This window comes from Mugil cephalus, chromosome 13 (genome assembly GCF_022458985.1).
Source record: "Mugil cephalus isolate CIBA_MC_2020 chromosome 13, CIBA_Mcephalus_1.1, whole genome shotgun sequence".
In the NCBI taxonomy this organism is placed as follows: Eukaryota; Metazoa; Chordata; class Actinopteri; order Mugiliformes; family Mugilidae; genus Mugil; species Mugil cephalus.
Window position 1 is genome coordinate 8510259 of NC_061782.1, and position 27283 is coordinate 8537541.

Below are 27283 nucleotides of genomic sequence, written 5' to 3' on the forward strand. Positions count from 1 at the left end.
CATTAAAAAATGTATATTATAGGAGAGTGTCTTTAAGCTGCATATTGATTTTAAGGGTTTTAAAGAGTCTGTTTATAAGTTTGTGAATGATGTGACGCAGAACATATATCCTCAGACTGCTGAATAATTTCATATACTGGAGGTATTAATGTTCTTATTTGATATATTTTATACTGTTTGGTATTTCCGCATATAACAATGAATCACAGTTTACAACTCTATAAAGCATCATTAAATAATAATACCAACATCTACATCAGTATCGCACTTATCAAATCGACATTACAAAGTGCTTCCCAAAAACATTTAAAAACAAAAAACAAATTTGCAATTTAAAAACAGGCACACAAATTAATAAATGCATTTTTTTTTTTTCAACCATGTCTTCATGGGTCCAGTCGACATAAAGCCCCGTATCCCAGACATGGCCACCCCACAATCAACTTTCATCAACTACATTATCTCATATATATCTTGTTATATACTGTACACCATGTCTATACAGCTATACCACTTACCTTCATATCAATATTATTGCATTGTACATATATATATATTGACACTTTTGCTGACTGTGATTCATCCTGTCTTTGTGTAATGTTGCGACTGGATACCAAACTCCCCACGGGATGAATCAAGTATCTATCACTGGCTGCACACAGGAAACTTTTGAAGTGGTGGTGGAGAGAAGGACACTAAACAAACTATTATCAAGCATGGATAACCCTGACCACCCTCTGTACCACAAAACCACACAACCACACAACAGACAGACAACGGAGCACGAGTCTCCTCTCTATGTCTCAGACAAAGAACGTTACAGGAAATCTTTCCTGCCTCAAGCCGTCCGGCTGTTCCATGTGACAGGTAACACTCTTCTTTTTCTTTTCTTTTTTTTTTTACATATTTGCACACAGTTGTTTGGTTATTAGTTTTACATCTATTTAATTTCACAGCAATTTCATTTTTGTTCTGTATTATTCACTTATTTTAATTCACTTATTTTCTAATTATTGTAAATGTTGTCTATCTATCTATCTATCTATCTATCTATCTATCTATCTATCTATCTATCTATCTATCTATCTATCTATCTATCTATCTATCTATCTGTCTATCTGTCTATCTATCTGTCTGTCGAGCACGTTCCCCATTTCTTTCCCACGGACCGCGAACGCCTCCCGTTGGGGGCGGGGCCTGTCTGCGGACGTCAGAGCGGGCTGGACCCCAGACGGGCTGAGCGCACACGGAGCGGCGCCATGCAGTACCCACAGACCCACGGCTAGCCTGCAGAAATGCCTCCCGAAGACCTCGACCCACCCCGGAATGCTCGGTCCTGGGCGCGCGCCGTCGTCTCAATCCGCTCATAAATGACGCGAAGAGGGAATGAGTGCGGGAAAATGGCGAGGTTCTGAGTGCTACTTTCCAGTTTCGCTCGGCGTAGCGTGGCAGAGAGGCAGCGGGTCGTTTCCAAAGTTGTCGGTTAGCAGGACGCGTGTGAAGGATCGGAATTAAAGGAGCAGTACACCGGCTGTACCCTCAAACATGGAGAAGCAGCAGAGCGACTTGGATCGGGACCGACAGTACTGTGAACTTTGTGGGAAAATGGAGAACCTCCTCAAGTGTGGTAGGTGCCGGAACTCCTTCTACTGCAGCAAGGAGCACCAGAAACAGCACTGGAAGATGCACAAGCTGATTTGTAAGGAGGCGGACAAGGCGCAGCTGTCCAAACAGAAACCCGGGCAGGCTGCGCCGTCGGGGGAGGACGGGGCACCGGAGAAATGCCAAGAGAAGAAGAGCAGCCCCGAGCCGGCGGACAGTGCTGCTTCGCCCCCGAGAGCCACAAACACGGACGCACCGGAGGTCGGCGACAGGGCGGGAGAAGAGGGGTCCAACAACACCGCCACCACACCTAACGGACAGACCAGCTCATCCCCTCAGAAACTTGCCACGGAGTACATAGTCCCGTGCATGAACAAGCACGGCATCTGCGTGGTGGACAACTTTTTAGGAGCCGACACCGGCCTGGGCATTTTGGATAATGTCAAGGCTCTGCACAAAACCGGCAGGTTCACGGACGGGCAGCTGGTGAGTCAAAAGAGCGACTCCACTAAAGACATCCGAGGGGACAAAATCACGTGGATAGAGGGGAGGGAGCCCGGCTGCGAGAAGATACTCTTTCTAATGAGTCGCATGGACGACCTGATCAGACATTGTAATGGCAAACTGGGAAACTACACGATTAATGGAAGGACAAAAGTAAGTATCCCAGCAGGTTGAAGCCACACAGCCAGCTCTCTGGTTCGTCCCTCCGGGGGCCGGGGCCCTGCTGGTCTGATGACCCACACCTGCCACGCTCACCAAGGTGGGTCAGAAAAGCAGCAGCGCTCTGGCTCCGTGGGACCGACATCCAAAGTTTTGCAGGTATCTGGTCACAGGTCAAAGCAGGAGGGGGGTGGGATGCTTTCAGACAAATCCATTAAGTCATCAAGGTACCATTACTTCCAATAGATCCGCCCTGTTTGCTAATTAGACCCGACTTTAAGTGTAAGAGGCTAATAAGTCCTCTACAGCTCCAGGTTAAAGCAAGGCTAATACCCTGAGTCAGAAAGGTGGATTATTTCCTCAGCACAAAGCAATTTGTGTGTGTGTTCGCGGGAGTGGTTGCGGAAATCTACACGGCAATCATTTACAATGAACTTGCACGAGAAAAAGACACAATAAGTATTAGACTAGAAAGAACAAGCATCGCATAAGACTTATATCTGAAGAATTATTTTATGTAGATTATTGATATTTTGCAAATTAATATATGAAGGCAAAGAGGTATAGACACGCATATATAGCGTATTACTATCTCTCTAAATGCAGCGTCGCTCGGTCTGAGTTGGCAAACTGCTTTAAGTTTATTGTGTTAATCTATTGCACACTTGACTGAGCCAGCTGTGCAAAAAAAAAAAAAAATCCACGTTTATTAAGGGTGTTACATTTTAAAGGAGTAAAATCCAGCTCACCACAGGACATAAAGTTCAATCAACACCTCTCTGGTTGTTGCAGGTCTGTCACAATCGACTGCATACGTTTTAGGAAGGTTTAAGCAATGAACTCACTTCACGCTTCTTATCACGTAGCTCTAATAGACGCTGCCAAAGGCACGTACAGAAACGACGACAACATCCTCATCCCGCTTTATCAAACGTTTATGCTTTAATCTTTATGAAGTGAAATAGGGAGGTTTTAGGTGAAGGAGCTGTAGCCGCTCGTCCATCTTGCTGCCTGAAGGTCGGCTGTGCTGCAGATCATCCGCAGAGACGCCGCCGCGTGGCCGTCTGACCTCCCCGTGGAAAGGCGACAGGCGGCCGCGATAAATTCAGCCTCTCTGTGGCACACGGCCTCACAACTGGCATGCGGACGTTCTTCCTTTGCCTGAGAAGATCTGCACGTCTCTGTGGAAACCATGGGCAGTTTCTGTTTGATATAGTTGCTCGTTATGAGACACATCTTAATGGGTGTACTCATTCATGTAAGTTTGAAGGTTTTCCTGACTGGTGCTGATGAGAAAGCACCGGTTTCAGAGGAAGCAGGCTGCAGAGATGTCGGCACGGCGCGGCTATCGGGTTGCGTGCGACTTAGGGGGGGTCCGTCTTTTTTAACCAGATCTGGTCACTATGACCTTACGACATGGGACTGACCCAGGAGGAGATGAGTTCCTCCCCTCCCCTCACCCTTTTCCTCCTCTCCTGGGGGAAGGACTGGAGGAGATTGTCACTCTTTCATTGAATAGAAGTTAGACTAAGGCTCTTTTCCGGTGCTCTTTCTGAAATGGAAACTGGCGTATTGTGTAGGCCAAGCTTAAAGTAATATAGTAACAGTCTATTTTTGTTTGTTTGAAACTTTAAGGTGTGAAATCAACTCTATGGTCATTTTGAAAGATGTTTTCTTAGTGTATTATCCGGCCCGAGGTAATCTAAGCAACTGGCAGCCTCAGCTAGGACACATTAAAGCAGCACACATGTAGAATAGTCAGCATTACAACCTTCAAGAAGGACTGCTGACTATAATATTCAGTGTGTTGCATCTATAAGCGTCTAATGTTAAATATAAACTTAGACCTATCTTTGCATTTTAGATGAAGTTCTAGTTTTTATATATGTATCTTCACACTTAATTTTTTAGCACAGTAAGAGTTCTTACATATTACTTTTTATGTTTCTTTACCAAAATAAAAGCACTGTATGTTCAGAGATGAGCAGTTTTCAATATAACTCTTTTTGAGTCTCTCCTCTGGCTCTGGATGGAGGACGATTGTTAAACCACTGACTAGAATTTTCACATTTAGATTAAACCGGCCGCTCTGGAGTTACTTACTGTTTTATCATGTTCTGGCTTTTATAAGAGATAGCGGTGAAAGAGTCCACAGGTACTCGGCCGTCTGTGCTGACGCCGAGCACATGATCGCCGTCCGCTGTTATTTTTAGGCTGCTCCCGCCCGGCCAGTTGCGTTTTTTCCCCTGGCTGGTTCTCGGTAGGCATGGTTTCCAGAAAGGCCGTCATTTCAGGGTCGTGCTGTTGCTCCACGCGGCCGCCCCGCTGACTCGGACGAACTTGACTTGCTCGCCCACTGCCCTAGTTGCCTTGGCGAGAAAAAAAAAAAAAAAACCCACGCGGCTGGACTGTGACCAGCAAAAAAATCAGCATGACTTGCACAAATGAAAGGCGGCCGGTGTCAGTGGCTCAAAGGGATACGACACAATGTAAGCACAATCCGCATTGGGAAAGACAGAGGAAAGCGATTTTGCCCAAATAGTTATTAAATGCCATTGTTTCCACTTCCCCCTTTTCGCTTGATAACATTGTGGGACGTTGCAGCCAGTGGGACGTGTTTGTTTCTGTGCAAATCCAGCATGTTGAATGCTCTATGATGCCTCTATGAACACTATCAGGAAGCATAATGTTGTCACAGTGCTGGGAGGTACGACTAAAAATGTATATCACAGTGTTTTTTTTTTTCATTCATAATTAAGTGTTCACAACGTTTTCTACTAGTTGAGAGAGGAATTAATGCAGCATTTTGACTAAGGACTATTTTACTGTGATGATGAGTAAATACATGTAGCACTGCCTGCAGATGTGGAAAAAACAGAATTAAATATTATTAAGATGAATGAAAATGAAAACAGGGACACACGGTTTAATTTATTTATTCATATTTAAACATATTTAATGTATTTAATGTCAGTAATGTCAATCGCAGCGTGAACGACTACCGTAATAATTGTAGCCTGTGCTCAACATTTTTTTTCCCTCATTCATAAAAAGCTAAAATTGGGGACATTTTCAGGGACAGCTTTAGCCGGGGGACACGTCATCCAAAACGGGGACTGTCCCCAGACATCGGGGACGTCTGGTCACTCAAAAAAAAACAAACAAACAAAAAATACAACAACCGAAACAGCACCTTCCTTTTTTTTGGCACAAGTCGTCTCCTTTTGCCGCTTGATTTTTCCGACCTTTCCATCTTCACCACGCCTCACAGTGACATAACCGCACTATGCATGTTTAGACGCTGAAAATTGTTCCCGAGCACCGTGTGATCAAATATACTGAAAATTAATATTATAGCGGAAAAAAATATATAACAATATAAATATATAACGTTGTTACGTTACTCAGCTGTTGTTCCAGGCTGAATTTTAAAATGTCCCGAATGTTGACGCTGTTATTTATTAAGCTGCTGCTGCATTTTAAACATTCCAACTCGCAGTTTACAGCTCTAACATTGACACAGTTATTTTATTCACATGACGCACGGTATCTCTGTTCCACGTTGTAGCTCAGCGAGGAATTTAAATGCTTGGCTTAGATGCACACATCACGTTGCCCTGCAGGGACTGGACTCACTCAACAGGGAGGTGTTTGTTTTGTTTTTTTGGGTATTTTGCGGCCTGGCATTACACACTAATGAAAACAAATGCATTGTGATGTAACAGTCCTGCAGCGGAGGTTACGGTGTTCAGCGTTGGTTTAAAATAACTGAGCGAGCTGTTGATTCATCTGTGTTTTCATCTTGGAGCCTGTGGTTTGAAGCACCGTTTCTATTATTTTGAGAACCCGGCTTTAGTCGGTGGGCTAGGCTACATAAAAGAAACACTTTAGAGTTTAATTTAATCCCGTTTGACAGCACCACAAGCTACTAATCCCCCGTAATGATCGTACAGTTGACTTATTTCTGACGCTGTTTCAACATAAACTGCACGTTAAAACAGTCGTGGTGGAGGGTTTTAGTGCCAAGTGTATTTAGATGGCGGCAGCGTGATCATTTCAAACAAACGACGGGTACGGAAGGAGAGATTCACACTGAGTCACAGTCATCACAAGAATTCAATCAATAACGCGGTCGGCCTTCGCTAATGGCTAGCTACGCCGCTAACACAGCAAATGGTGCTTAGCTTGAGTGACATAATGGGAATAAGTTGGATCTTTGTCCATTAATTTCAGGAACGAGTTGGCAACTTAACGTGAGGGACCCGCTTGACTCTACACCTGCGTGAGCTGTGAGGCGTATTTAGGCCTCGGAGCGTTATAAATAAAGAATGCTGGAGAAAATGTGATGGCAAACATTGTTTTCTCTTGTTTTTTTTTTGCAATATGTTCCTTTGAAAAGTCTCACATCAGTGCGTATCAGACAGCATAAACTCAGATAACCGATATAAATCTGTGACGAGGCCAGTAGAATCAAGCAGATGATCTGTTTGTCAAGTTCTAGTTTAAAACACGTTTTGTTTTTTTAGAGAAGTAAAGCTCATTTATTTGACAATTTATATCGAGTTTATTTTATGTCAGCGAGATAAGGCAGAAAAGATGAAACGGTGCCTCTTGTTGCTTCTCAGTTGTCAGAGTTTCCTGGTGAATCCTATACGTTTGCCTCGTGCATTATTCATCAGGTAAAATGAGACGTGAGATGACATTGTCTCGCTCTTAAGGGATTTGTATTTTGCAGTTTTGCACCTTTTTAAATTTTATAGATTAATGCAAAAAATAGTTTCGAGGTTAATCACTTCATCAGTTCAGTTAATCAGTAACAGGTGATTAGGTGCAAGAAATATAACGTGACTATGTTACAAATACTACGTAACATTTTTTTTTTCATTTGAAGTTAAAGCTGAAAACTAGTCCTCCTATTGCCATCTTTAAATCAGTCGTGTCTGTTGTGTCATTACAGCTTTCTGCGCACATCAGTTGTGTCCGTTTCCTCCCCCAGACAACGACACAGCGTCTTCTTAATCCGAATGAGATTCAGTGGAAAGATGCTTCTCTCTGGAATCAGGGGCCACACGAGCAGAACATACGTCTAGAAAGACCCTTCCCTGTAGCTGTGTTTTGTATGAGAATTTTTAGTTTATGTTTTTTGTTTTGCATAAAATATTCCAGAGAAAAACTGTAATTAATGGAGACGAGAGCGTGGTGGTGCCACAGATTTCCTGAATCAATTCGATTACGCGGTTTGATTCGTTCATTTTTTTTTTTATATATATTTCGCTTTTGAAACTCTTTCTCTCGGTTATTAAATAAGACGATCCGTTATTTATCCCACAGTGGGGGCATTTGCAGCTTTCCGGCAGCAGAAAATACAAAAGGATTTGTCATCTGTCCCAGAAATTTGAGGCATTTCCACAGCGTTTCACCTCTAGTCGACACATTTTAAACGTGGCTTTACTCTCCTGCAGCTCTGCTCTCGTTTTATGAATCCATTCAGCTTTAAAGGCCTGACAGGGCTCTTGGCGTCGTAGCTTCTGTCATGTTTTGGACTGATATGTGGACTGATCTTGCTGTGTGAACTCAATAGACTAGTTATAGAATAGTCTTGCAAATACATGTGGATTTAAAAAAAAAAAAAAAGGTCAGCTTTAATGAATCAATATCAGACCTTTCAAATCAGTTTCAATATTTTTTTTTCTAAAAAACTCAGCCCTAATTAGAACTCAGATAGTTCACCTGATGAATGAAAGTACACTTTAAATTCTTCATTACATACAGCATATATATATATATATATAGGTATGTTGTCTCACGGCTAGACAAGCCTCTCATTTTCAAACAGCAGGCAGATGCTAAGCAGCAGTTTAACCTAAACAAGATAAATCTGGGCAAAATCCCTCCCCCCTCCTCCCTCCCTCCATCCTCCATCCCTGCTGTGTTGTAGATAATTGATAAATGACCGAGTGCACTTTTCGGTTTCTGACTTTTGTGTCATTTGTGACGTGGGACACGTGCCCTTTCATAGGGAAGTTGACCGTTGACCTACATCTTAAAGCTCGACAGACTGGAGGAAGTCATGTGATGACGGAGCGGTGTAGCCGGCTGCACATTATGCTATAGGCTGCGCACGCCTCTCGTTCCTTCCGCCTGCAATACCAGCATGACCGAGGCACTTTTTTTTTTTCTTTCCCCCCCCCTGCTCATTGTTAAACAGTCGTAAACCAGAAATAGAGCCGGAGTTAGTCAGATCACTGGTCCACCCGTCAGCCCTTTAATCCACCTGTGGATTCTTTTATGACGCTCGTAGTACTCCTGTTGTTTTAGTGTAAATGTTCTTTGCTGTGACCTGACAGATATTCTTCATATTGATAAGGTGATCATTTCCCAAAACAAACAAATAAAAAAAAAAAGAGAAGCTTTTTAATGTAGTTGCACACGTTTATCTCCGCGCTAACTGTGCCCTGACGGTCTTAGCAGAACCTGGCTGCGGTCCAGGTCGAGCCTTGAGAAAGAAGTCTTTGTCTTTGACTATTTGCAGCTGTAGACTTGAAGACGGGGAGGATTTACGGTGGGCGGAGCGTGGCATTTAAAAACTAATTGTGTGTTTAAATAAAATAATTTACGAGGAAATAAGGACTTTGGCGTAGACACAAACGTTTTAAAATGATACCTAAGAAGTCATTTGTTATAATCAGCCCCTATAAATAGACTTATTCCATACTCTGTGTTCTCTATGCAGAATGGACCTATAATAATAATAATACATTGAACTCAGTATTCAGTTTTTGCCCCGTTTTCAACCACTGGCAAACGCACGAGTATCAATGACTGATCCAATTACAGAATGAGTTCACTTGGCTCACACGGACACGGATGAGTCCGTCCACTCAGACTGTAGTGCACATAATAGACGGCCCTTCAAATATTTGCTCGTGTAGTCGGCTCTTGTTATAGATGAATAGGCCACAGCTTCGCAGCTTTGACGGTTCTGAATACGAACCGATGTCACCGTTTCAATCGAATCTGCCTTCTCATCCTCTGACGTGACGTGAATCAAACGAGTGCTGTTCGTGCGTCGGCTGAAAGGGGATCGACGTCTGCACTTGACTTTTTGTTTGTCAATGGGAGAGCGTGCTGACGACCTTGCACAATTCCCTTCAGAGTATTTACGTAGCAATACCAGAAACTGTGTTTGCGTTTCCGCTGCAGCATGTGGGGGGTGGCTGGGTAAAGGCTAGCGCCGCTGATGTGTACGTCCCTCTATTGTTCATAGCCTACCATAAAGAAGTAAAGAGTAAACTAGGTCATCGCTTTAAACAGGGGTTTCCTCCACTCTCTGACAGATAAAACAGCGAAGCCGTCCCGGCCCGGGACCCAAACCGCCTTGGTTCCCACACTCCTTTGCGCTACAAGGTCTCCCATCCCAACTGTTTGCGCTGGTGTTTGGATAAGCATCTCTTCTGTGAAGTGAGCAGACCCCGTGCAGCTTTTCCGTTTTGCTCCACCTCGGTTTATGCTTCACATCAGTGCGTGAAGCGCGATGAGCTGATAAGCATCGCAGTGATCGGTGTATCCTTCTGAGTGATCAGGTCAGCGCAGAGTCACTGTTGTGTGTGTGTGTGTGTGTTTAAAGTATCATAATATTTAAACCAACTGCTTCTTTATGTAGCATTTGGTTATATTACTGGACGTAAAATGGACAGTGAAGATGCTGAAATCCATTTTACGAAAGAAAAAAAAACTTAAAAAGTAACTTGTAGTCAATTTATCTGATTTAAAGTAAATCAGAATACTTTATTAATCCTTCAATGAAAGTGTTTTATTGCTGTTGCTCCCATAAAGCAAAAAAAGGAGACAAATCCAAATAGAATAAAATAATAATATTGATTTATTAGAGTAGAAGGACATTTAGTTTTGCTCATCACCATAGACATTATTTATGCCCGGTTCACAATTTCCACCGGTCTTGTATTTGTTGGCTTTGGATTGGATTATTAGTTACTTATTATGCGTACTTCATCACATTTTTTTAACAGATCATTCTCTACAGGATTATGTCCAGAGGTTTGTAGAATGGCCTAACACTGAACTCGAGTAACAGCAGTGTTACGTTAAAATAACTTTGGTGAGAGTACTTGAGCCCTGAGTGAGCTGTCTGATCATAATGTCTGATTTATAAAATGTCATCAAAGACAAGAGTGTAAAATAATATTCACATTTTGAATTTTCAAGTTATAAAATAAAAAAATAGTAAAGATGGGTACTGTCTTTACAAAATGACATTTGAAATTAAGGCACAAGAATCACAAATTACTCACGATTGCCATTTTTCCTGTGTTTTTAATTGCCTGTCTGCTGCCTCTCTGCTTCAGGCCAAGGACCAAAAACTGATGGAGAGATTAAGTAGGGACCCCTCTACCCTCTATATGTGCTCTATAGCCCAGTGCTATTTATAAATATACATTATTTTTTATTCTGCATTCAGTAGTAAACTATTCAAATAATACACAGGTTCAAATATTCATTTTTTTTTCAACACTAATCTTCTGCCTCCATTTATCCCTTTACTAAAATATGTTGCATTCGTGTTAATGTGTATTTAAAGACATTTAAATTTGGGGACCTATGCACAATATGCACATACATCAAACAGTGTCAAAGGCATAAATAGATGTGGTTCATCAGATTTAGCAAAAAGCTCATTTCCATCCGTAGTCTGATATCTTGTGCAGAATAAATCTTGAAAGAAAAAGAAAAGACAAACAAAAGGAACTAGATGAGTGTAGCGGAGTAAAGAGTAAGAGAAGCGTCTCTTCATAAATCTAAGTAAAAAAGTAAAAAGTGTGGTGCGGTAAAACTTAATTTTTACGTAGTAAATGTAGCTTGTTACGGCCCACTTTGGTTCTTACTGTTAAGTCTGTCAAAATGAATGATATTTAAAGATTTTAATCAAAAGATTTTCTAAGGAATGAAAGTGATGAAACGAGTAGAACCCGAAACATAAATAATCTTCTTCTTCTTCTTCTTCATTAATCTGAACCGATCTAAAAAGAAGCTGGTGAAAATGTGTTTGTGCCTCGGCCTTTCTGTCACGTCAAATTCCTCTTCACCCACATGAGCAACAGCAGCGCGGTTATTTAGTCTTTACTCGTACGCCACTTGGCACCACTTTATAAATCCATTTTTATTATTTATGATTCTGTTTGGGATAAAACTGCGAGCGTGCCCTCGCTGCGCTCTGCAGAGCCGGTCACGTATTCACGCCGGTCTTCTATTAAAAAAACTATAAACTTATTATATGGTAGAATGCTGTATTTTTTGGGAGGAAAAAAAAAGTAAAATCTAACATTTACCGATGTTTTCCACTGGCTGCGTTGGAGTTGAGCATTAACTGAAGCCTCTCCTAGGTGTGTCACAGTGACTATTTCTGTTGCACAGTATATTGTATCAGCTGTGAAATCATTTTCATAAACTATATTGTCGCTGAGATGTTTTTATGTCAAGGATAACATAATATAAGAGCACAATGAAACCTGTAAAAGAGCAGTAAACGTTAAATTTAAGATACTGGAATAAAAAAAATATATATATATAAAATCATATAAAAGAAAAATTAAACATTTTGCACACACCATAACTTGATTATATTACATTACTATTGTGCAGTTTGTAAATGTTTAATAAGAAAATGTAACATCATAAGTCTAAGTTGGGCTTATTCGCATTTACAAGTGTTTGTCATCAGAGCTGTGGGGTGCAGTTATGAAACAAAGTTCGTTATAAGTTATTCCTTGAAACTCTTAAAGTTTCATTGGGAAAACGGCTGCAGCCTGAAGGTGTTTCTCTGTGTGTGAAGGAGCCGCCTGAGCGTGCACGCAGCGAAACGTCTTCACAGCAGAGACGAGAGAACAGTTCAGTACAGCGTGTCTCTGCATTTTATTCTTCATTCGTTTAGCTAAGGCGCTATAGAGGAAACACTTCTACACCGCGTTTATAATGGAAGCTAAAACCATGCTTTTTATTGCCAACATACTGACACTGTTATTTAAACAAACCACTATGTAATATAATACAACACAATATCATATAATATAATTATATAAAATGGTCTTGGATCATTTCTTTATATCGTACGTGAAGTAACACCACCGACTTTTCCGGTATTAATGTGGTTATTACTCTAAGATAAGATAATATTTTGAAATGGTAGACCTGCTTCATATCTGATTTTTTTCTATTCGATATGAGTCATTAAAGTTTGTTTGCGGCTAAACTCGGTCGCACGTTAACTCTGTAGGTACAGCGAAATCACTGTTAACGCTTCTACGGTTACTCAGCAGCAAATTTATTTCTGATTGATTATCACTGTTTGACACCTGCACACAGTTCTGTCTTCTGTATATTCAGATGGACAAGACGTGTTTAGAAGATCATCGCAGCCTCGCGTGAATCGCATCAGTCTTGACTGTGTGTCTTAAAGTGTGTGAAGTTTTGGTTGAAGGTTAAATTTAAAACGAGGTAGAAAAATAAACAGCTCAACCTCAAACATAGAGGGATTAAGTCAAAAACTATTATTGCAGTTAATGAGAAAATTCTGATTATGATAACAATATTAGCAGAAATACTTGATATTATCTTTATGCCGACTGTTGCTGTTTTATTATGTTCTGTTGATAGTGATCTGTCGCCTTTCCTGTGGCCTCGCTGTGGGGGCCTCTCAGAGCTCACTTTGCTCAGTCTCCGTTGACCTCTTCTCTTTTCTCTGGCTTTAAATGCCGGGGCCTCTGAATCTGTGTCTGTGGAATGTAAACAAACAACATGAAGAGCGAGGTCAGCCTCCTAATGAGGGACGCAGCGGAACGCGGAAGAGCGAGCGGCCCGCAGACAGGAAGCTCTGGGAGGTATAAAGGTCAGGGGTGAAGATGGCAGGGACGAAAATCCATCCGAGCCAAGGAGGCTTCTCGAGACGGACGGCTCGCCTTGTTGCTCGCTTGATCCGGTTGTAGGAAAACAAAACTGTTTACCATTCGTGAGCGCGAGCAGTAGTAACACGTGCTGTTTATTGTTTAGAATCCATAATTTCTTTCCTCCCGTTGAAATTGCAGCCCTCTGAGGTTTTGTGCTAATGTTTTTAGCTCCAAACCATCTGTGACACTCTGAGGATTTTATCTCCCGACCAGTTGACATGAAAGGCAAAACTGGAGTTGAACGGAACTCCATACACGGTCGGCGTTTCCAGATAGTAACTGTCCTGCATTCCTCCATCATGCATCTTCCGTGGATAATATCTGTGCGCGCTCCTTTGAGTGTGCCGTCACTGCGATACGTTCATTCCTATTTTATTTCGACTTCATTTCGTTCGTTAACCTAAGCTAGGTGTTGAAGTGGCATATGAATCATTAAAGCAGACCCCTGTGTTTATTAGTATTACCCTACGTGGGGAGTGCACGGGTTTATAAGCGATAACCTCAGATTTTCTATACTGCGACTGGAAGAGCCGCTGTGCGTCCAGGTTTTTTGAAGTCGCACCTCCACTCGCGCACCCCCTACCCTCGCACACATCTGAATCCACACAAAACACGCTTCTTTCCTAGCAGCGACTGTTTACCCATCCCCAGCCTTGCAGCGTGAGCTCAGCAGTTAAGGGTGGGAGGGGTGACATAGCGGAGGATCAGCCAACCTTCCTCACGCTCTGCACGTAGCACAACCATTAAAATACTGCTCCCTCTGGAGGGAGGCCAGGAGTCAAAGTTTACAGCAGTTCACTCGTCTCTTCTGCTCCAGCCCCACCCCTCTGCTTTCTCTGTCTGTGCCCCTCTCCCTCTTTCCCTGTCCCTCTCTTTCACACACACACACACACACATAGAGAGAGAGAGGCTTACTGTATTGCGCCTTTACAGGAAGCCTTTTGTCAGCGAGCGTGCCCCTCACCCAGCAGCCGTTTCTTCTGGGACCCACCCCTCTTTTTTTTTTTTTTTTTTTTTTTTCAAATCGATAAAAGTTCAAGCAGCCAGAGCAAGACTCACCACCACCACCCGACCCCCCCCCAAAAAAACACCCCCCCCCACACCCTCCACCCGACCCTCCTGCATCTTTATGTTGGGAGTTTTGTTGTTTTTCAGCTTTGAAGGCCCTGATACCGTGCATTCCAGTGGTAACCTGCATCACGCAAAAGATGTTAGCACAATGTGGACTGACGCAAGCAACTACGGTCAAATGCGCAGAGAAATAAGAGTCAGGTGTGTCCGTGACGTCAATGCTCGTTTTGTTGGGGGGGGGGGCGTCGCAGGGTTGTGAAGGTTTAGTTCGTAAAGATTCGCCGGTGTATTTATTGCATACGCAGCGCGTGTTGAAGCTGCCCTTCCCCGAAGTATGTGTGCGCTCGATTCCTCAGCGCACAAATATTTTAAAAGTGCGCGTCCTACCATTTCTGTGAAGACTGGATTTCAAGGTTAAGCCCGGTATGGTTGTAGTTTAGTCTGCTGTGAACGTTTATAATAATGTCGCTATGGTTTATGTTGATGCAAGTTTATGAAAGAATGTGGATGAACATGCCTTTTGTCTGTCATATCACTGCTTAGACACCGCTTAGGTATGAGGGCTCATTCTGCCCTCAGTGTTTGTGCACGTTCGCCACTCGGCCCGGCTCAGCTTTCAGAAAAACACACGGTTGCATTTGCCGGCCGTAATTTCCAGTTAAAGGAAACACTATTTTAAGATTTTTTTGGAGAAGAGAGATTTTTCTCTTCTTCATCTTCGTCTTCCGTGGAGTTCGTATTTCTGAAGAAAAACCCAAATGTCTTCCCAGTAGTGCGCGAGTCATTACTTGTGTGTCTTATTCCTTAGGGGAATTCTGCGCTGTATGAGTATATTGCTCGCTGTTTACACCAAGAAGTTTACAAGAGCTCATAGGGGTTCACTGCCAACACCCAGGCAGATCATGCGCGTCTTAATAGAGCAGGAAAAGGCAAGGGGAAGTTGACGTGCAGCGTGATATCTCCGGTTTATTTTCTCGCTAGTTTAAAGTTTATAATGAGGCAGCTGGGGTGTAGGCAGCCCGCGCTCGTGTCAGTTTTGGTGCAGGTGGAGCGACAATACAATGCGGCCGTGCCAAGATCATCCGCTGCATCCACATCACCAAATAGTACATGCACAAAAAAAAAAAAAAAAAAAAGAGCCTCTTCCCCAGTTCTGGTTCTGACTTACTGGATCCTTACTGGCACTGTTTGTGCTGACACACACAATCTTAATGCAGCCTTCTTCCTGTTCATGCAGTGCGCCTGTTGTTTGATGACTCGTGGGAGATATAGACGTTCTATGCGCACAGTTGTGCTTTTGTCACTGCATGTCTGCTTTTACTAATCACTCTTTTTCATCTTCCTCTCTTCAGGCAATGGTGGCATGTTACCCCGGAAACGGGACAGGCTACGTGCGCCATGTGGATAACCCCAACGGTGATGGACGGTGTGTCACATGCATATATTACCTTAATAAAGATTGGAATGCCAAGGTATGGGAGTGACATGTGGAGGAAATAACTCCATGTTTGTCCTAAACATTGATTCAAATCATGTTGTGAAGTAACCATCAAAACAAAAAATGCTTTGCAGCGTGGTCATGTGCAGGTCCTCATAATGCAGTTTGACTTCCTGTCACGGTCATATGACGACTCGGTCTAGTTCTTATCTCTGTAGCAGAGGTGTCCACCTCCATCCTGCTTTATTTCATGCTCCACACCCATGCAGAGTGGAGGAGTGGAGTGGGGGGGGCGTAGTGATTATCTGACATTGCATGTTATATGGCCACTCTCCCTGTTTATAATCCCATTAAAATGCAGAGATCCTGCTAATCTAACCGCACCCACTCATGACGAGGAACAACATCTGTTACGCGTTCTGCAGGAAATTGCGTTTACATTCAGCCAGAAGGATGAGATTGAGAAAAATCCTTCTGGTCTTTGGATGCATTTAGAGCATTATTTAGTTGTGTTTTGCTACTTGAATTTTTAACTAAAAAGCATATATATTAATTTTAGATATTATAACATAGAGTATGTTTAAGAAATACCAACTATATCACAGCAAATGCTCATTAAAATGCCGTCTGGTGTTTACCTACCTGCAGACTGGTTTAATTAAACATATACTCAAATACCGATATATCTATGATAGAGCAATATCAATCAATAACATGGGTTGTCAGGCTGTAGTTAAACTTTAAGCAACACAATATGCAATATGTCCAGCTAACTTATGCTACGTTCACACTATGAGAAGCAAAAAAAAAAAAAAAAGTAAAGTGTAACCAGGTACACTGTTGCCAAGTTGCTGCTGAAGCGTTGCCAAAGCCTTTGTTGATGTTATGTTATCCTGTAAGGCATCCGTTTAAAAAACAAATGCATATGATTGGTTGACTTTACATGACACCATTGAAGCGTTAAAAAAAATGTAGGTCAGCTCTGATGGAGTCGGCTTCAGTTTGTAGCTTTACGTCGTCATCTTTTATTGAATGTTAGGGTTTGGGAGTCTAAGGGATAAATGAAAGATTATATTACTTCATCTTATTAATATAAAACCACTGCATTACACCTTATGGTGTTAGCTTAATGCACTGTATTCAGTGTTTATTGCTTATACACACTACCAGTCAAAAGTTTGGACATACTTTCCCATTCAGTTCAGTGAGAAGGTTGTAACCTTAATTGTTTTTTCCGTTGACACCTGCTAGGCCTGACAGTTGAACTATTAGAAATTGTAGGCCACATTGTTCTGCGCCTTAAGTGCACATCAATGGATAAGCGAGGATCTCCTCTCTTGAATAGGAGACAAATAAACAGGATGCTGCAAACCAGGAAGCAGCTCATAGCGCAAATACGCAACTGCAAAGTGCGTGACCTTCATGCTTTTCTGAGGAGCTGGTGACATGACAGGAGGCATAAGTGCGCAAGAACTTGTCTTCCAGACTTCCTCATATACTTGACCTCCAGACCAGTAAATGAAAATGACATAATTACAGGAAACTTTGTTTTGCCTTTGGATGCTAGTTTGTGGCAGAATGCAGACACGCATGAGTCTTTCTCCTGGCTATGACACAGTATGAACGTTATCAGCTATCATCAGACAGTGAGGCAACTGTAACGCAAAGGCAACCAGAGGATTGACATATCTTCTGGTGAGTCAGAAAAAAATTGCACAGTTTAACTATGTGCAGTTAATTTTTGAGTAATGCTGTCTTTTAGTCCATGAATGTACTGTATGTAACACATCCGGCATTTAAACATTTAAACTTTAAAATAAAAGTAATCAGTTCAGAATTGATTGTTACACTACTGCATATTGTGTCAGGAGATTATTATTATTACAAGGGTTCGACAGAACATTACTGTTCTGTCAAAAAGTCTAAAAGTTAAATGAACAGTGTTCATGTCAACATCTACTCCACGTCTACTGGGACTTGGCTATCAGTCTATGCAAGCTATTTATGCTAGCTCACAGTTTCCACTGCTGACATTTACTTGCAATGGGTAATTCATGCCACACAGTCGAATACAAAGCTTCATCACCAAGTGGTGAGGAGGTGCTGTTTTATTGTTGAACCGTACATAAACGTCATCTCCATAGCCTCTGTATTAGCTGAATTCCCATAATCCTTCACTCCGTTGACAGACAACTACTAAATGTGACACACAACGCATAAATCTGCCTTTGTGCAACTCTTAATAACACTGCAAGAACAGGTTTTAAAGCTTAGCCCCAGGAAAATAGTGATCCTCCTTTTAATATTACTCCAATATTTATTGATGTGGTGATGTTTTTTGACAATCATTGATGATTGTTAAAATTCTCAAATTATTAATAACATCACAAATACCAAGGACACAAACTGAGACCTGTCTGTGACCAACAGTCTAAATTTCAAAATCATAAAAGCCTAAAGGAGTGAAAATCAACGCAAATTCCTTTTAGTATTTTTTCTTCTGGTCTTTGATTGTCTATATGTTCTGTTATTACAACCTGGTCCTGCCGCATAGTTTGGTAAAACAGTAAGCGATCAAATCAGCAGTAGCACTGTGGAAAGCAAGCAGAACCTCAAGCGTGGTTGTGATAAATAATTAAACTGCTGTGTGCAGTAATACACCCTGTAGTGTCACTGTCGGAATTCACAGAAGAAGAAGGAGGCAAGCAAAAGCGCCAACAAAAAGTTGAGCTTCAAAGCCCTGCCAGGTGGTTCCCTCAACAAAGTTATCAGCATTCGCTGTCAGAAAACTTTCTGAGCAACTGAGATGAGGATTCGAGTTAGAGAAACAAGCAGACACATTAAAAAATTTATTTTTTCATAAGTGCGATTAATTTGCATTGATCGCATTATGACTATCATGCGATTAATCGCGTTCATATATTTTAATCTATTGACAGTCCTATTTAAAACACATTAAAAATAACAAAGCAATTTGTAGCTGGACTAACATTTCTACATAAAAAATAACTTCCTCTAAATAATATTTCCAGTAAAACTATGGTCAGTTAATTTTCAGCAGTCCTTATATACTGATAGGCGGTTTATTTATAAACAAGATCATTTCATTAGCTCTGCATACGACAATCTTAATTTGAGAGCAACCTATAGCTAAAGCTGTCAAATTAATGTAGGGGTGTAAAAAGTACAAGATTTCCACCAAGTAAAGGACACGTACCGCAAAGGAGTGGCGAGTGTATCGTCTATTCATCCGATTCAATCTAACCTGATAAGTGGTAACTGGTGCCACACAGTCGACATACAAAGCATCATCACCGAGTGGCAAGGTGCCAGAAACAAACCCTTTCAGACACATTTAAAACACTTTTTTTTTTTTATCAATTTGTATTAACCGCACTATGACAATCATGCGATGAATCTCATTTAAATATTTGATCTATTGACAGTTCATTTTTCAGCAGTATATACCGGTAGATGGCGTATTTATGAATAAAACATGTTTCATTAGCGCTGCATATGGGTGTGACAATCTTAATTTGCGAAGGAACCTGTAGCTAGAGCTTTCAAATTAACGTAGTGGTGTAAAAAGTACAAAATTTCCACCGAGTAAAGGACAAGTACCAGAAACAATTGGCGAGTATATCGTTGTCTGTTCAACTGATTCAGTATAACCTGCGTCATAGCAGCGTGTTGCATTAAATTATCTATTATCTATCTATCTGTATTCCTGAGCACTCTCTCAACACGGCCACTAAACTGAACACATAAACAGTAGCTTGTTTATGTGTACAGTAAATATTGTCCTGTCAGTCATGACGCAGGTCGCACCGCCGCTCAGCTCATCTGCTGCACGGCCTCGGTTGTTATGTTTAATGCATAACACTTCAGTTATTTAAAGGAGCCGTGGTCTACAACTGTGAATAATTAAAGCCCGGTCTCTGATTGGCTGATTATTTTTTAGGGTAGTGTGGTTGCCTGGATACTGGGGCTGCATGACAGAATGGCGTTTCATGTTCAGGTTGAGATCCTCCAGTTATTTACCCAACATCACGTCTCTTCATCTGCTTCACGTCTATTGCTGCAGCATGTAGCTTTGTCAGGTTAGCTCTGATGCTGTAAATCAAACAGACAACATACATTGTGTACCTAAATTTTTGGCAATCATTCTTAATCCGTTATGCATCACGATTCACAACGTTTGAGTACTGGTGCACTTATTTCCCGGTACTGTTAGGGACGCTAATGCAGGTTTAATTCTCTCTTTCGAGTTCACTGGGCACGCTAGTGAAAATTAAACCTGCGTTAGTGTCCCTAAAAGTGAAAAGGCATACAGTGGGGGAAATAAGTATTTGATCCCCTGCTGAATTTGTAAGTTTTCCCACTTCCATAGAAATGATCAGACTCTGGTTTTTATGGTCGTTTACTGGTTATGGGTATAGACAGAATATCAATCGAAAATGCATAAAAAAACACAATCTAAAAGTTATAAATTGTTATGTATTTTATTAAGGGAAATAAGTATTTGATCCCCAAGCACAATACAAGTCAGTACTTTGTAGAGAAACCTTTGTTGGCAAGCACAGCAATGAGACGTTTCTTGTAGTTGGTCACCAGGTTTGCACACAGCGCAGGAGGGATTTTGGCCCATTCATCTTTACAGACAGTCTCTAAATCCTTCAAGTTTCTTGGCTGCCTCTTGGAAACTCGGAGCTTCAGCTCCCTCCACAGGTTTTCGATCGGGTTAAGGTCTGGAGACTGACTAGGCCACTCCATGACCTTAATATGCTTCTTCTTGAGCCACTCCTTTGTTGTCCTGGCAGTATGTTTTGGGTCATTGTCATGTTGGAAAACCCACCCACGAGGCATCTTCAGTGTTCTTGCTGAGGAAAGAAGGTTTTTGTCCAAGATGTTACAGTACATGGCTGCATTCATTGGCCCCATAATGCGGTGAAGTTGCCCTGTACCCTTTGCTGAAAAACAGCCCCAAAACATGATGTTTCCACCTCCATGCTTAACCGTGGGTATGGTGTTCTTTGGGTCATACTCACGTTTTTTCATCCTCCAAACACGGCGGGTCGAGTTAATGCCAAATAGCTCAACTTTGGTTTCGTCAGACCACAGCACTTTCTCCCAAGCCTTCTCTGAGTCATTTAGATGTTCACTGGCAAACTTAAGGCGGGCCTGTACATGTGCCTTCTTGAGCAGGGGGACCTTGCGGGCACTGCAAGAGTTCAATCCATAACGGCGCAGTGTGTTGCCAACTGTTTTCTTGGTGACGGAGGTCCCAACTGCTTCCAGATCATTAACAAGCTCCTGCCGTGTTGTTTTAGGCTGCTCCCTCACCTTTCTCATCATCATCCTCACTCCATGAGGCGAGATTTTGCGGGGAGCTCCAGACCGAGGACAGTTGATGGTCCTTTTATGGGTCTTCCACTTGCGAATAATGGCACCAATAGTTGTCACCTTCTCACCAAGCCTTTTGCTGATGGTTTTGTAACCTATACCAGCCTTGTGCAGGTCTACAATCTTGTCCCTGACATCTTTTGACAGCTCTTTGGTCTTGCCCATGGTGCTGTAGAAGTTGGAATGTAAGAAACTGATTCTTAGAGCAGGTGTGCTTTATATACATGACGAGTTAAGATCAGGAGTATTGGTAATTAGTTGACTGAGCACAGCTGTGTGCCACATGCGCACCAGCCAATCTGTAGGAGCCTGAATTCTAAGTGAATTGTTGGGGATCAAATACTTATTTCCCTTAATAAAATACATAACAATTTATAACTTTTAGATTGTGTGTTTTTTATGCATTTTCGATTGATATTCTGTCTATACCCATAACTAGTAAACAACCATAAAAACCAGAGTCTGATCATTTCTATGGAAGTGGGCAAACTTACAAATTCAGCAGGGGATCAAATACTTATTTCCCCCACTGTATAAACGCTAGATTTAATTCCACCATGTCATACCAACTCTTCTGGAATCAGTCATCAGTCCTGCCGTTTTTTTACATAGTCACAGTGTGAGTAGGTTGCGTCAACTCGTGGTCACTCTGAACTAACCCGCCAAATAAAGTCTCCAGCGGCAGGAGCTCTGATTTACAGTAAACTTCGTTTTGTGTGCGATAAACATTCATACCGGTATCTGTGGGCGTACCACGTGACTTCCTTCTATGAAAGATGCTCTCTGCAATCATGGGGGTGTCAGGTTTGGCAAGAATTTATTTGTTTAACCTGGACAGGGTGTCAAAAAATACTTTTGTTCCGTCTGTTGGAGAAAAAAAAACATCAACTTTCCATTAAAGATCTCAGTATTGGGGCCCCTGGGGCTCTTTCGGAATTAGTTGCCGTTTGCCATTTGTGCAAAGCTGCAATTGTCTCTTTGCATGAGAGTGTGACGCAAGACTCAATGAGGTGTGGCTGTGGTTTGAATTAAAATACTTTTGCATTGTGCATTTCAATCTATTCGGAAAACTTTGGTCAAATGGGGTTCATTGCACAATATGGAGCTCCATATACCCCCATATTAGGCAGTAGCTCAGGAGGTAGAGCGGTCATAGAGCGGTCGTCCGATAACCGTCCAATCACCGAAAGTGGTTCGATTCCGCCATGTCCCTAGCCTGTCCGTTGTGTCTTTGGACACTTAACCAAACTTGGTCCCAGTGTGAACTCCACTGGTGTATGATTATGAGTGAGTGGTGGTTGGAGAGGCCGTAGGCGTAGATTGGCAGCCACGTTTGCTTTGACTACCGAGGTAGTTTACCATCAGTTTACCACCACCAGGGTGTGACTGTGTGAGTGAATGAATAATGCATTCCATTGTAAGCGCTTTGAGCATCTAATGGAAAAGCGCTATATAAAAGCAATGCATTATTATTATTATTGTTATTATTATTACAGTCAGCCACAACATTAAAACCACTAACATAAAGTGATTACCATTTATCTTCTCATTACATTGTCTGCTGGGAAATCTTTGGTCCTGGCATTCATTGTTGCTGACTAGGCACCTCCACCCAATAGCAACAACACACTCCCAACAGGAGTAGCCATTCTTGGCAAAACAGTGCAGCCTGCCACACTACAAAAACTGCTCAGGAAACAGCCCAAGGTTTTTACCTGGGCTTATTCCAGGGCCCCTCCTCTCAACCTATGGGACCAAGAGGTTTCCTACTAGCCAACCTCTTGTTACCAGACACCACAGGACTTCCCCAGAAACTCTGTGCCCATTCAATATTAGGCTGTTGGTTTGAATATTTTGCCTTCTGTGAGATTTTGCAACTTAGTACGCGGTAAAGTGGATGTTTTTTTTTATTGTGCATTCTTGTGGCATCAGAAATTAGTTTCCAACTAGGAAACGTTACGTGAATTTGCCACAGAAGTTGTCAAAAATTTTAGTTTGTTGTTACTTGCATATCTTCCTTTCACAACTAGCGTCAAATACACTGAGCAATACACAGACATGTTTGTTAATCTCATTAAGCTCCATTTACTTTGCTTATTTGTTCTCTCGCAAATGCTGGAAATCTACATTGCGGTAGAACACTTGGAGCAAAAACACTAGTTATTTCCACATTCTCATTTTGACTAAAGACCACAGCACAACAACGTCAGAAAAGCTTCTTGTGAAGTGAGGCCATCGCAAGAATACGCTGTTAAAAACACCACTAGAGATTCGTGGAAATTATGACGACGTGCAGAGTTGCCACAGCGTTCTAAAGTTACTGTAGAACATCACTTCCTATATTTTTCGCTGCAGCTCATTCAGTTAAGTCACTGATTTCCCATCAGCTCAGATTGATGTAGGTCACGAGGTCACGTCCTCCAGACACGTGCTTGCCCTCCAGTCGGTCCTGCTCCATCTGCAGCTCCACACGCTGAACTCTTGCTTTACGTGCCGTCAAACAATTGTTCAAAACCAATGGCCTCCGAGCTGACTACGTGTTGCAGAAAAAAATACTTCTCCTGTCTTCTTTGACCCTATTGTGCTTTATTTAGTTTTGTCACACCATCGGCATTCCCCCTCATTCAGTGTATTTGAAATGGGAATAGCATTACTTACTTGCGGCGAAGGGTGTGAACCTTTTTGCTCTGCTAGTTTGCGTGTGAAGAGGGGGGCCTATCATATCAGCTGTGTGAGAGTTTAAGCGGCACGCTTGCAGCAATCTGCTTTTTCACTCTCCAGGTCCTTTATCCAGCCAGAGCAGTTTTCCTGTGGGTTATTCTTCCTATCCCTCCACAGGAAAGCCGTCCCCCGCTGCTGCTTCCTATCCTGAGCTTTCCTCCTAGCCCTTGGAGTTGGACAACCCTTTTCCTTCAACATTGTTTCCCTCTGCTGATAATTTAAAAAAGCCTTTGAGTGTCTTTTTATGAGCATTATACGCTGTCTTTGTTGAGGTTCTCCTCTCCGTGTGTTTTTTTTGCCATTTATTATGAATGAGCTTAAAAACCGCAGAAATGCGATCACTCCGTGTTTGCTTTGGACAGTCTCTCTTTACCTTCCTGCCATTGCTCAGTCGTGATTTGTGTACATAATGACCTTGTTCCTTCTTGTTCTGCTCTTCCAGGAACATGGTGGCCTTCTTCGAATCTTCCCAGAAGGAAAGGCCCAGTTCGCCGACATAGAGCCAAAATTCGATCGTCTGCTGTTGTTCTGGTCTGACAGGCGGAACCCTCACGAGGTTCAGCCCGCTTTCACCACAAGGTCCGCGCCCATCCAAGTCTGACCGCTTGCTCAGAAGATCCCCGTCTGTCCTCGCAGTGACTCACCACTCTAATTCTGTCTCGGCAGGTATGCTATCACAGTGTGGTATTTTGACGCAGACGAGCGTGCCCGAGCTAAAGAAAAGTACTTAACAGGTAAGGTTTGATGAACGAAATCCCGTCCCTATTGTTTCGCCGCCTTTTGTCTTCTCCCGCATCGCCTCTTAATTTGTTTTGCGTTTCCTTTGTGCGCAGGTGCGGGAGAAAAAGGAGTCAAAGTGGAACTTGGCAAATCATCAGACCCGAGCTAGGGGGATGCCTGCACCCCCCTGCGAACAGCCTTTAAGTGCTCTGTCCTAAGAAAGTGGCCTATAGAGAGCATGTGTGTGTGTTTTACATGGCAAAACAGCAGACATTTCCTTGAGAAGGTGACCGTTTCGTGCTTATGGAGACAAAACAAACATTGATTTCTGTTCATTTTCAGCCAACCTTGGTAACCCAGCGGACCTTGAATGTCATAACATTGTACTGAAAGGGATTGTATGTTGTTGTTTTTTTGTTTTTTTTGTTTTTGTTTTTGTTTTGTTTTTTCTTTTCACCTCCTCGGTGGAGAGTGCTTACAGCTGACACTTTCAGAAAATCACTTCAAACAGGAAATGAGTTCAGATAAAATCTTCATCTTTTCTATATCGCAGTTAATTCCTTAAAGGTACAGTGTTCTGCATATGCGTCATGTGTTATGCTTTTCACATGGAATCGGCTGTTATAATAAGCTACTGTATGTGCTTGAGTTTGCAATAATTCGAGGAATGATCTGAATTAAAAACACACTTTTTCTGACAGAAAACTTCTTTGGTCTTAGTTTGAGTTTCTTCCTCTTGCAGCGCAGCAGACTCTAACCTTTTATTGTCTCATAGCCCTGATACATGAAATATGAGAATTGCCACGAAGTAACCAAGACCCACACGCAGACAGTGTTTTTCTATCGCATGCTGTCTTGTAGTTTGCACCTTACTTGGTTCAAAGGTTTCTGCTGCCCTCTGCAGGAAACTTCTTCTCCACTGCGTCTACTGTCTAAGAAAATGAGAGTTTACATTTAAAGAGAAGCTTTATTTAAGAAAACTCTAGTTAACTGCTTTTATTCCTTTACTGTCCAGTATTATCTGCAGTAATCAACAACTTGAACTTGTCATAAATCAAATTACTGCACAAAGTTCTCTGCAAATGAATCTTTCTGAGGTTAATTAATGTCCTGCACTATGTACCATAGTTGCCTGTTTGTTTCAGAATCGTCATATTTAACATGACAAAGCAACTGTGTTCAAATAATCTAATCATCTGTACCATGTTAAATTGGATCCAGAGCATTTCTAAGGCCAACTTTAGGACAATCTGAGCATGTTCCTATTTTGCAAAGGAGTAATCAGTCACATGCTGTAGTATTAAACGTCCATGGACATATTTAAAAAAAGAAAAAAAAAGGGCTCCTCAATAAAATGGCTAAAAGTGCAACACGTGTCCGGTCTAGTGGTGTTTTCGTTTTGCTGCGCTGGACGTTCAATGTGCAGGGAAAGGCAATGAATTTTGTATTTTTATAAAATCCAAGAAGAAGAATTTTAACCATATATAACATGAGTTCTACTCTGATGCTGTACTTCTCTTTCCCAAATCTTTGGGTCTTTGGTTTCTCTGGGTAGAGGGGAGGGGCCTCTGTGGATCAGATTTGTTCCAGTGCATCCCACAGATACTTGATGAGTTTGGGATCTAGTGAATTTGGAGGCCAGGTCAACACCTCGTGCTGAGGAACATCCACATGAATCCCAGGTCCAAAAGTTTAACAGCAAAACATTGAATCATTGTCACCTGATGGTCAATGATTTACTTCTCCTCTCAGTGGTTTTAACGTTGTGGCTGATCAGTGTATGTCCCAGATTCTGAGAAAAGGGGAAGTAGGACCTTTCTAATAGATGTTTTGTATAATTATCCTCCAATCTCTGACATGCAAAACTCTTTCAGTTGCAAGTTGTTGTTTTTTTTTAGGATTTTCACTCGTGCACTGCTTGTTTCACTTCCTTCCACAACATATAATTAAAATCAGGTCTTACTCTTGGCCCGTCCCATAGAACTACATTACTTCTCTCTGAGACATTTCTGGACCTGCCAGTGTGAGTCTCAGATCATTATCCAGCCGAAGTGTCCATTTATTATTCAGCTTTCAGTTTTATATTGTCTTCAAGTTCCCTGATGAATCAATGACTGCCAGCTGCCCTCTCCCTGAGGCAGTGAACCAAAACCAAACCAAATCATTTACCACTATGCATCACATATGTTTCTTCTACTCTTCAACAAACAAGTCAATGATTTATCTTTCCAGGGCACATTGTTCCAAAACGCCTGTCCTTAATAAACTGTAGTGTTTTGTTGTGATGTCCTTTTTAGTAGTTGGTCTGTGGTCTTTTTCCATATTTCTTCTGCATTTTTACATTTCTTGGGTGGCATTTACTGAGGTGGCCAGTTCTGCATAAATTAGCACCTTGACAGGTACATTGGCATCCACAGCCCTTCTTTCAAATCCATAGATATGGTGTGTTCCTGATCTGTGGAGCTCTATGCCATATGTCATTTGTTGCTCAAGGTTTCTTCTCTTTAAAAAGGGTTTTTCCTTCCCACCGTCTTGTGACGATTTGCCTTGATAGTGGGGACTTCTTCTAATATTATGAATTTGGTGTGATATATGTTGGGGTGTTTTTCATTTTAAAATGAGACTGAAATGTAAATTATACGTGTCATTTGCTTCTGTATACCATTTTTATCTGTAGAAACACTTTCAACGAGGATCGAGTTAA

The 27283-nt window shown here is 41.9% G+C and overlaps 1 protein-coding gene and 1 long non-coding RNA gene across 3 annotated transcripts; one reads left to right on the forward strand and one right to left on the reverse strand.

The window, feature by feature from the left end:
* The first annotated feature begins 1220 nt into the window (after positions 1–1220).
* egln1a (egl-9 family hypoxia-inducible factor 1a) lies at positions 1221–25284 on the forward strand. Of its 2 annotated transcripts, XM_047603325.1 has the most exons (5): positions 1225–2259; positions 15650–15769; positions 24302–24438; positions 24526–24593; positions 24693–25284. In XM_047603325.1, the coding sequence occupies exons 1-5, from the start codon at positions 1546–1548 to the stop codon at positions 24746–24748; spliced, it is 1095 nt and encodes a 364-aa protein (XP_047459281.1). In that variant the 5' UTR covers positions 1225–1545; the 3' UTR covers positions 24749–25284. The 2 variants fall into 2 exon arrangements, with proteins under 2 accessions (XP_047459282.1, XP_047459281.1); XM_047603326.1 differs by lacking the exon at positions 15650–15769 and having other exon boundaries at positions 1221–2259.
* Positions 3199–9596, reverse strand: LOC125018908. Its single transcript, XR_007114003.1, has 2 exons — positions 4369–9596; positions 3199–3446 (listed from the first exon to the last, which is right to left on the reverse strand). It is a non-coding gene; the product is annotated as an uncharacterized LOC125018908 (long non-coding RNA).
* Positions 25285–27283: the final 1999 nt, after the last annotated feature.